Source organism: Seriola dumerili, unplaced genomic scaffold (genome assembly GCF_002260705.1).
Source record: "Seriola dumerili isolate Sdu_G_001 unplaced genomic scaffold, Sdu_1.0 BDQW01000050.1, whole genome shotgun sequence".
Lineage (NCBI taxonomy): Eukaryota > Metazoa > Chordata > Actinopteri > Carangiformes > Carangidae > Seriola > Seriola dumerili.
Window position 1 is genome coordinate 3,302,360 of NW_019174305.1, and position 11,863 is coordinate 3,314,222.

An 11,863-nucleotide genomic window follows, 5' to 3' on the forward strand; every position below is an offset into this window, starting at 1 on the left:
TATTGCATTCGAAGGAGTGTTTTGCCAGGGGAGTCATGCAATTAAGTGGAAAAGGGAAAAGCAGGTGGTGACTTGATAGGCAAATTTCAGGAGATGACGCGGAGTCTTCAGAGTTGGTCACTACCTACAAGAGAATGAAAACAAATGAAGTCAGCCTCAGGTTATGGGTTTAACACTGAAAGGTCTTAATAGTTTGCTGTGCCTGACTCCTGTGACTTAAGATTCGCCTGCCACTGTTCCCCTCAAGGGTGGACGCTAAGTAGCTCTTTGATTACTCATTTATTCCTCATTTTCTGAAGGAAGGAGCCTTTTACTAAAGGTGCCTGGCGACAAAAAAAAGAAACACCTGTTATAAAAACACACAATAGCTTCTGATCCATTCTATAACAATTATAAAACTCTATGCCAGGAGGTTTTTGTCCTTTGTACATGACATCGTTATGCAAGCTACTTGAGTTCTGGATTGGAAGGTATTGTGGTTTGAATCCAAAACCTCAGAAGAGATTATCTTCACATAAACTCCTTACAAGACTCTGCTGTAGGGGTTATGTTCAGCTAAAGCATGTCTCATGTGCTTTGACTTGCAGTGTGATGGTATTGTAAGAGGCAGAAAAAGCAATAACAGTAGGTAAAACTCAACCTACAGCCTTCAGGATTTATCTATACATGTTAAACACTCATTTACGTTTCTGTTGAAATGATCATTATAATCATTAAACCATTAAAGATGCACTTATTAACATTTCTATATCAACAATGGGTCAAACGACTATGCGTAATGTGTAAGGGGGTCAGTCATAATATCTAGTTTATTATTGTTGTTTTTGTTCAGTCTCTCTCATCACCCTCATTTCATTATGAACAGAAAAGCTCTGTACACTGAACGGCAGACACACACAGTTACTGACTAGCTCAGTGTTGCCAACTACTTTAAATGCAAAGTAGCTACAGTATCGCTACTGCCTGTAGATGTTGTGAAATTAAACCATGTGTTAATTTGCATATCCATGACACCAATCCATTTATTCAAGATTTTGAAAGATTTTGAAAAATTAAAGTTAAATCTACCTCTTATTTCAAAATGTTTTAGACACTTGATGAAAGTCACTGCGTATTTTCACACAAAATATAAATTGTGTAGTCAACAATAGGGATCAGTGATTGGTTGTTATGTACACATATTCACTGGTCATTCACATACTGGCTGCTGATTGGTTGACTGAATGTGCTACCGCTCTTCTACATCCACTGAACAGTCAGTTCAGACAGACACATTCACATTCACAGTATTAACCACGTGTCATAACCTAACACTATATGGACAAAAGTATGTGTGCACCTTTGGTCTGGGGCTGTTTTTTATGGTTTGGTCAATAGTGCTGCCATTGTGGAAACAATGGGCAAGGCCCCTTCCTGTTTAAACATGCCTCTTTGCACAAAGTGCAAATGGTTTTCCCATTTCAGTGTGGAAGAACTCAACTCAAGCACAATAGGAACTGGAACTCGACTAGTCTGGAGAACCAGGTCTTATAGACCAACATCAGTGGTTGACCTCATTAATGTTCAGCAGTCATGTACCCTTTTAACTATATTAAACAAACTCTCCACACCTACGACTTGAATGCTGATCATACCAGTGTTAGATGAGAAAGGTTTGTCATCTTAACAGACAGACATCATACCATACATTTCAGAGTTTATAGTCTGGGAGATCAACATGTCATACAAATGAAAGAAACACCTTTGATGGTTTTGTACAACTACACAAGGAAGGGAACTGAAGGGAACAGCCCAATTAATGTGACACACAGGCACGAACTGGGCAGGGTCCTCCTGACTGGCTGGGAGAGTTGGTTGAAATTTACACTACATAGAGAGCAGAATTCATTAGCTAACGAATCTGTCATTAACATTCATTGTGATTGCTGCTTTGTACCATCTCATAATGAAGGACCACGGCAAGAAAAGAGCAACAGGAAAACACACCCTACATAAAAACATCAAATCAAAGTTCGAGTATTTTCATAAAGGTTGTAAAGGATGAATGAAATTTCTGATTTTATACTTGTTAAAGCTTAAAAACCCGAAGGAAAAATAACTATATCTGGGCCCATCATTAAATTGTACCATTAAATATTTATTTAAAAAGAAGTGCAGGTACAACACGGCCCGAAAAACTATTATCCTTATCATGATTTGTTTGACATTTTGCAAAGCACCCCAGGGTTACACAATACTTACTCTTCATAAAACAGTTTCACTAGGAGTGCCACACTTAGGTGTCACTCAGTGTTGCGTAGAATGAGGATGGGCAAATACTTCAGCTGAACATGTCAGGGCCTTGTCCCTGATGATTTTACCTGCAGTTACTGGGGTCAGCAGAAGGGCTGGTGGAGGGCTGGTTATCTGTATGTCTGGGTGTAAACTGAGAAGAGGCATTTCTTTGTTTGATCCAACCTTCCAGCATGTGATAACATGACAACATGACCATAATTATTAATGCCGTTTGTCCATAACAAGGCGTTCTGGGACAGATACCTCAGTCACACCAGATTAAAAATCAGAATCAGACTTATTGTCACTTCCATAATATACACTTGAATACATGGGAGCGAGATATCATTGTCCTCTGGTCAAGGGGATATGACAGACAAGTTAGAAAAGACACATATTAAAAGCAAGACACATTAAATACACAAAAACACGTATTAAAAACAGAGACACATATCTATAATTGTCAAGTGTGCAATAGCTTAGAAGTGCTAAGTCTGTTCTAAAGTGCTGGTGTAACTGTGGCACATTCCTGTGCTGTATTTAAATTATGGTTATGATATTTATTTTAGATCAATAGTTTAACCAGTTCTTATGCAAAATGAATTACTCCATCATGGTAAAATATTGTTTGTAGGGCTGCAACTATGAATTATTTTCATTATTGAGTGAACTAACATAGTTTTCAGTTTTCTGAATGTAGTAATTTATTAAGAAACCGTGTCTCTAGACAACTAGCTCAACTTGTGATTGTGATTTTTGTGAGGGACAGAGCAACACCCACAGGCTTAAACTCCAGCTTGGTTTATACTCCAATGTCATTATAACCTGACTTTAAAGGAGCTATTTGTAGGTTTTGCTCTTGCTACAAAGCCCATGTTATCACTAACAGCTCTTTATTTACCAGTCTTGCTGAGAGTTTCAGCCATCGTTGCGTTTACAATACAATATGTTAAAATTACTCCCTCTAATCAGTGCCACTTCTTTGGCACAAACTGGATACTACACTGACTCGGTATCGGAAACTGACGAAACAGTCCGGCCAGACCAGAGCTAGCTGGTTAGCATGCTTACTTGTTTTGCTAGCAAACAAGAGGGTTGCTTTCCACCTCTGGAGACAGACAGATCTTGGCGAGTAAAGGAATCAAGTTTGATGCTGAACTCGCAATGTTTACTCTAAACTGGTAAGTATACAGCTGTTAATGCTAATGTTGGCTATGTAGCAATAGCAAAACTTACATATAGCTCCTTTAAGCTTGACTGTTAAACATTAAGCCTGGTGTAATGTCTTTTGTCAGTGTTACCCTAATTAAAAAGCACCTTAGTTTAAACTATAATTTAAGATCCGGTTTCAGTCTAACTTCACTTTAAGCTCCTCTGTCAGTAAAACAATGGTATACAAAAGAAGCGTATCTGATAATACATGTCAGTAAATGCTTCAGAGTGAACAATGTCAGAGAAACCTGATGGACTGGAGGTTCCCTAATTTTTCCAGTTGTTGAACATAACTTGAAAGGTAGGGGAAAAAATGATCAAGAACAACAGATTAAGAACACCTGATTAAAGGGCAGCACCCACTTGTCCACCCATTTACTACAGTTTAACACCTGCTACTCACTTCTAAATTATCTGTTTCACATCGTCCAAGCTGGTAATTACGAACAATTTGAGTGATTTATGAGAACAAACGTTTTTCATGGGAAAAGGAGCCTATTCAGTTTCACAATGACTCTTAGTATTTGAAACAAGGGCACTTGGCAGCTGCTATAAAAAACAGAGTAATACAGTTTTCATAGCTCACATGTTTATCCAGGAGTATACCACTACTGTTGCCAAGATCAACTTTTACCTGCCCAGTAAAACATTATTTGCATGGTAGTCATGACAAGGTAGGTAGGAGACAGAGAGGGGGGCTGCTACAAAGTGTAGTGTATATTTGTGAACACCTAAACACTGTTGTAGTCAGTTATCTTGGATCCAAATTTGGCCCATCTGACACTGGGGGTCGGTGAACATTGTGTGTTTTTGTGATTAGTTTGTGTGATACACCTTTAGCATATCAAGGTAATCTGAATTAAGACATGCTGACAGACTGGCCCAGTGGTTAGCGCTGTCACCTCACAGGGTTCGAACCCTGGGCCTGGAGCCTTTCTGTGTGGAGTTTGTGGAGTTTGCATGTTCTCCCCGAGCCTGTGCGGGCTCTCTCCAGGTGCTCCGGCTTCAAAAACATGCACAATAGGTTGATTGACGATTATAAAAGTGCCCATAGGTGTGAATGTGAGCGTGAGTGGTTGTTTGTCTCTGTATGTCAGCCCTGTTATGGACTGGTGACCAGTCCAGGGTGTCCCCTGCCCTCACCCAATGTCAGCTGGGACTGGCTCCAGCCCCCCCCCCGCGACCCTATAAGGATAAGTGGTTAGATAATGGATGGATGACAGACTTGGCAACACACACCTGCCTGGATATGATCAAACCACAACATGGCACGAAATCATCACTGTAGGACTGGATGAAGCACTTAAACTAATCATGTTGTGACTTAAATCCAAGTTGAGGTGTTGGTTCGAGGCATGAACCCAAAAAGGTCAAGGCACTGATCCAACTTTACAGATCTAACTAATGGGGATGTAAATTTGAGAGTACACGCAGGTCCTAGCAGGTAAAAACAGCAACAGCCTGAGGCAGCACAGGAACAAATGGGTTTTCTGAGCAGATGACTGTATGATCTCTGAGATATGTGCCTACACCTAATAACAACATGACATTTAAATAAAAGACATGCCAAAAACAAAATGGCTCCATGACAGGTTTTCATGCACCATGGCACCACATGGTTCACGCTGTGTTATACATACAAGTGTGGGAGAATATTTACAGTCTGTCTGGATGTGTGTGCAATAAATGATGCATGAATTCCTTTTTCAGTCAATGTAGAGTATGTGTAAAAAAAAGTCCACTGTTTAAATGGTCTGCCCCTTTAACTTCTTTATGCATAACAGCTGTAATATGCCTACATTTTTATCAGCAATGCTAGCACTCTGGCTCTGTTGTTGGTTTTCAGTTTGTTGCTTTGGTCCAGACTGAATATTTCAGCAACAATTAATTGTATTGCCAGTAAATATTGCGCATAGACATTAAAACATTTTTTTTTGCTTTTTGTCTTTATTGGACAGGCAGTGCAGAGATGGGAAATGTGGTAGGTGAGAGTGATGTATAACATGCAATAAGAGTCCCTCAGCCAGCAGTCAAACCATGGATTGCAATTATGTGGGCAGGCTGGTTTTAGTCGGCTATATTAGGGTGGGCTGGTAAAACTAATAGGTGGGTAGTTGCGGCTACACGGAGCTTTAAACATACGATATTTGTAGTAATCAATACAATGTTTTGTAGTCATTTTCACCTAAAATCCTTAAGAGTAAAATGAAATATATTGTATTTTTAAGTGCCGTCACTATGAAAGAGTGAGAGTTGAGGTGAGAGTTGTATTTTACTCTACATGGGATTAGTGTTTTAACTTCTACAGTCAAGTGGCAGACAACAGTGTTTATTCCATGCCAAAAAACACTTGTATACCACCTCATGGCATTAATTGAACACCCGACGGCGCTTATAACTCCAGCAGACACTCTGTCCAGTGGACAGAGGAGAAGAGGAGGTGGGCAGTGGGTGACTTTGGAGGCCGGCTATAAGCTGCTCATCAAGCAGAAGAAATGGTACTGGCATTTTCTTTGCTATTTTTCCACTTAAAAAAAAATCTTAAATTTGAATGGATGGGCAAGATGCATGTTTGGGTGTTCTGCCTGTAGCTACCACCAGCCTGTGGTATGCTTTAACCATTAGGCCACCAGTGTGCCCCGAAACTTGCTGACTTAGGTGATCCTCTGACTTTTTGCCTAGCCTCAACGAGTGGTCAGAAATTTTGTTTATCCAATAAATTGCTAATTACCAGATGTTAGTGTGTTAAAACACTTAAGTAAGATGTGAGAACATTATTATTATAGAATGTGCTGTGTGCGTGTGCTGGAACTGGGTTTCTGCAAAACACTATAGACGTGTTTCTTACAAACTACCAGATGTGAGAGCATCAGGGGGGTGGAAGCGCTTTGGTAGCCAGTCACAAGATTGTAGTAAAACTATTGTAATCAATGTAGATTTGACATTGTTTGTAAAATCTTGTTGACTCTATAATCAAATGCCATTTGAGAGTTGGATTTGTTTGTCTGTCTTTCATTTGCATAATAATATAACATTAATTAATTCAGTATAGTCATCAGGTCTTTGAATGAAATTGCCCCACTAAGTTTGCTATTCGAATAAATGTTAAGCTAAAAGGAGCTAGCCAAATCACAAAAACCTTTATGGAGCATGGTGTCTAATTCTAGTATCACTGAGCTAACAAAGTCAAACGAAGAGGCTACTTTACTACCTGCCACATTTGAAAGACATTTGACGGCTACAGTACTGTGGACCCCAGGAAGATTAGTAACCATTGTAGCAGAAGCTAATGGGGATCAGAAAAAAGAAGTTAAAGTTACAGTTAAGTTCAATTATGAACTAAAAATGAAATAGAACAAATGAAAATATGTTGTGGTGATAGGCATCCTTGGTATTGAGGTTATGCTGTTATCATCACAGCGCTAGTAGTATACAGTACTGTATGTATAGTACATTTTTACAAAGTTGATTGTGAGAGACACAAACAAGATTCTGGTGTACATGTGCTGTCTTGTACCTGTGCATGCAGGCTGATAGCTGCGTCCTTAAAATCCAAAGAGGAACATCACTAATAGCATTGCTTTTTACTAAAATGACAGTTTTGGGAGATGCTTTTATAGTTAAAATCAGTCTGTTAAAGGTTAGAGTAAATGAACCGCAGTTTACCTATAAAGGGATTAAAGGACGTATTCCTTTAACTGTGTCAGACAGACAGGCTTAAATTAAAGGTGACAACATGAATGAACAATGCCTCACACGCCTAAGTGAAATGCACCGTGACAGCCGTTAAATGTTGAGGGCACTAACCTGAATGCCAACCCACCACGCCCTGCGCGGTCACACCTGTGATGGTGGCATCAGCATCTTTCCATCTACCTGTTGGGCCGCACCCACTTCCAGGAAGGAGACTATAAAAACCTATCCTCCGGGCGGCCTCAGCACCGGCTCCTCTTCACCACTCCTGAGGTTTTATCAACTTTCAGTCAACACTGCATTCGTGTCTCACAGAAGTCACCATGACCGCCTCATACCGCTCTGGCGTATCCGCCTTCTCCATGTCCTCGGTTCCCTCACTGTCAATTTCCAAGCGGGGAACGAGCGTCTATGGCGGTGCCGGTGGTCGAAACGTCCAGGTGTCCTACGCTTCCAACTCCCTCGGCTCCGGTTTTGACCTGGCGGCGGCGCTCGGAGGTGGCGGGGGAAGCAGCAGCAGCAGCAGTTTCTCCGTCTCAGGCAACGAGAAAATGAACATGCAGAATCTCAATGAGCGCCTGGCCTCCTACCTGGAAAAGGTGCGCTCTCTGGAGTCCACCAATGCGCAGCTGGAGCGCCAAATCCGCGAGTGGTACGATAAGCAGACCCCCACCGTCCGGGACTACAGCAAGTATCAGGCAATCGTTGACGACCTGCGCAGAAAGGTGAGCTTTACTCTCCTCACATAAATATGAAACGAAGTGTCTTTAATTATATAACCTCTATTTTCCTACTGTAAAATAATATAAATAATCAACATTAAAATATATGTTAACTTGCAAATGTTATAGTGCTTTTTTCCAGTCTGAAAACTCTTAGCACTTTTAAAAAAAAATCATTTGGGATATGGTAAAGAAACAACCACCATATAAAGAAGTATAATTTCCTCATGTATATCATGTTAAATCTTCATCCTCACATTACATGATACACTGCACTAAGAAGATTAGTTTATCCTCCACAGATAAGAATGCAGCCCATCATAGCAAACATTTTATTCATTACTTATTTTTCCAACCTTACTGAGTTCTCTTTAAAGTCTAGTCAGTATCACTCAGCCATGTGCCTTCATAATGTGGATCAGGAAAACCACGAGAAACATAAAATATCAAGAGCAACATGGATGATATACAGTGTGTGCATGTGCAAGGTAACAGAAAGAAAAAGTTAGCTGGCGTGCTGGACTTTAAAACTAAAGCTCCTTATTCTCTTTTTTTTTTTTGGTTTCTCAGCAGCACCTGCAAACCCTGTCAAGAGTAATGTTAATCACTTGATGAGCAAATGTGATAATTGCCTGATATCATTCAGCATAAGCCAGGCGTAAAGAAAACTACTCTGCCGATCAAACCAACCTTGTCAGCCCACATTCTAGATAATGAATCGCTAACACACCTTTGTGATAGGTATTACATGACGATAAGAAATCACTGACAATGCTTGTTTTTTTTTTTCTAGATAAGTGTCGCCTCACAGGACAATGCCAGACTGATGCTGCAGATTGACAATGCCAGACTGGCAGCAGAGGATTTCAAAGTCAAGTGAGTGGAATGATCCCTGTATGGTTAAAAACCCTTATTAGCATTGCTATGTTTTTTATAATGGCAGAAGGCTTACATTGCATGTTCATTCAGGCAGTTCATGCTATGTGGACATATTGTCCCGGGGGTGTAATGGTCAACAGAGTGATGAAACAGGTGTGACTGGTTTTGGTGGAGCTTCACCTTGAATTGTTATTGTCGTTGGTTTGAATAATAATGGAGCGGGTGCAGTAACATAAACATCCATGCTGCTTTCTTCGCAGGTATGAGAATGAACTGGCAGTGCGCATGTCGGTGGAGGCGGACATTGCCGGACTGCGCAGGGTTCTGGATGACCTGACCATGACCCGGACTGACCTGGAGATGCAGGTGGAGAGCCTGAAGGAGGAGCTGGTCTACCTAAAGAAGAATCATGCAGAGGTGAGAGTTATACCGTTAGGAAGAGCATCACACCATCTCAGTAAGACCAGGTGTCAAGTCATCATCTGTATCTACGCGGTTATTACTTTTTACATTAATAATCAGAAAACAAAACAGAGCATGGATAGTTAATTTAAATGACTAGAAGGGAATATGATCCACCCATTTCATATAATTTAATCAGAGGGTAAGAACAACATTAAAACAGTTCTCATGAGACAGTTAAGTCACCTGTTTGCCAAATGCCTCCCAAGAGATGTTATCACTCTCTTATACAAACATTAGTTTATACTAAACTTGTTTGGATTTCTGCTGTGCCTTCAAGTTATGTGCCACTGGCCCCAGGGTGCTGACAAAAAATAATGACTTATAAGATGTCATTTGATTGCAAGACATCTCAGATGACAGTGACTCAACGTTTCCTTGTTAAAAGCAAGAATGTGCCAATTCTTCTGTCACAAATTACATAATCCAACTTAAACTCTGGTCCAGACTGGCTCTTTGTCTCAGGATCCCTTTCCTTGTTTTGCTTTCCAAGTGTTTTTTTTTTTATCTTTGACCTTACCTGACCTTTGACTGTTGTCCTGCCCGTAGGAGCTTGCGGCCATGCGCGGCCAAGTTACTGCCAGCACTGTGAAGGTAGAGGTGGACGCCAAGCCCCAGGAGGATCTGTCCAGGATCCTGGAGGAGATCAGAACTCAGTATGACGGCATCGCTGACAAGAACCGCCGTGAAATGGAAGCCTGGTACAAGGTCAAGGTGAGCGGAGCGAGACAATACACTTAACCTCTTAAAACCATTTTCGTATCATCATCTCATGCCCACATTTAACTAAACAGCAAGGGATTACCTCATTGCCTGAATAGCTTTGTGACCATATTCATGTCTAATTTGATGTCTTCCAGTTTGACGAGCTGAACAAGCAGGTGACAACCAGCACAGAGACCCTCCAGACCTCCCGCACTGAGATCAACGACCTTAAGCGGACGCTGCAGTCCCTGCAGATTGAGCTGCAGTCCCAGATCAGCCTGGTACGGCAGATTCTTCCACATGCACAGATGCACATAAAAGAAGCTGCAGCGCACATTTTCATGCAGTATTTTTTCACAATACAACATGAATCTTCTCTGACCTGTTGTGTGTCATTTTATGATACTATGGCGTGTGCAACACACATACCATAGTAACATATTTTACAACGTGTTTGACCAATACTATAAATAGCAGTCAGTAAACCTGTCAGTCAGTCACTTTGTTTTCCTCTGGCAACTTAAATAGAAAGTGGAATAAGAAAACAAGCAATTAGTGGTGAATAGAGTCTCATATCTGCTCTTTATTGTGTCTCCTATGTAGAAAGCTGCTTTGGAGGGCACACTGGGAGAGACAGAGTCCCGCTACAGCCTGCAGCTCAGCCAGCTCCAGGCCATGGTCAACAGCTTGGAGAGCGAGCTCAGCCAGGTGAGGGCGGACATCGAGAGGCAGTCCACAGAGTACCAGGTGCTTCTCGACATCAAGACCAGGCTGGAGCTGGAGATTGCTGAGTACAGAAGGCTGCTGGACGGAGAGGATCAAAAGTAAGGATGTGTGAATTCTGTTTCAGAAAAAAAAAGAACTGGTTTAACAGTTTTTTGCATTATATGAGAAGTTTGATACCACGCTCATGTCTCCCGAATCAGTAGTTTAACATATGTACTATCTCCGTCTTGAACAGTAAGAATGGTAAAAATTAACTTTTTCCTTATTTCTCATTTTCTCTTCTAGCAAAACTGTCGTCATACAAGAGGTCAAACGTAAGTTGACATCACTGCTGTATTTTTAGGCTCTTTGCCGATTAAAATGAAATATGCTACAGATTTGATTTTGTTTTTGGTTCCCTCTACAGATCAACCAGTCATTACCCAGAGGAGGAAGGTGGTGATTGAAGAGATCGTTGATGGAAAAGTGGTTTCCCGCACAGAAGATGTGGACACAGAGGTCATCAGCAAGTAGACAGCCTGGATCCCAAACGATCTGAGTTTCTTAAGTCTACTAAAAATGAACCAGGAAGAGAGTTTGTTATTATTTCGCCCAGATCTGAAAGCTATCCCCAAATCCATCATATGTCTCTACTTCTGCAGCACAATTTATCTGCAGCGTTCATTGCCATTCTCAAAAACTTGTCAGAAAAAATGAGCAAACCAATAAAACGGTTTTAAATTGTGTAAGAAGAATGTGTTAGTGTTAGAGATAGAACCAGATTTTTTATATATGTATGTATATACACAAGTTAAAGAGGTCTATATATATATATATATATATGTTTTGCCTAAATAAATTAAACCGCCACATTTATCCAAAGCCCAGTAAAAACAACTCTACCGACTGCCCTCCAGCTGGCCTCCTGAAATACCGGATTTACACATTAGGTGATGCTGTGAGCCTAATAAGGGAAATGCACTTGGATTGATACATAGTGTGATAAAAGAAAGAAGATATTCTCCAGTCTTGTTTGTATTTTTTCCATTGCCAGTGAAAGCATAAAAGGTCAAGGAAAATATGAAAATGAAATGTTATACTAATATGTATCACTCAGTCACCATGAACAAAATAGACTATTGTCAAGATGGATGTCTCTGTGATGTAATGTGTGATGTACTTCTCTAAATTAAAACTACATTTCCTATAAA

The 11,863-nt window shown here is 40.6% G+C and overlaps 1 protein-coding gene across 1 annotated transcript; it reads left to right on the forward strand.

Moving 5' to 3' along the window:
• Positions 1-7,411: 7,411 nt before the first annotated feature.
• On the forward strand, positions 7,412-11,863 carry LOC111217886 (keratin, type I cytoskeletal 19-like). The gene is made up of 8 exons (XM_022739907.1): positions 7,412-7,904; positions 8,695-8,777; positions 9,041-9,197; positions 9,792-9,956; positions 10,103-10,228; positions 10,551-10,771; positions 10,959-10,987; positions 11,080-11,863. Exons 1-8 carry the CDS (start codon positions 7,503-7,505, stop codon positions 11,184-11,186), a joined length of 1,290 nt encoding a protein of 429 aa, XP_022595628.1. The 5' UTR covers positions 7,412-7,502; the 3' UTR covers positions 11,187-11,863.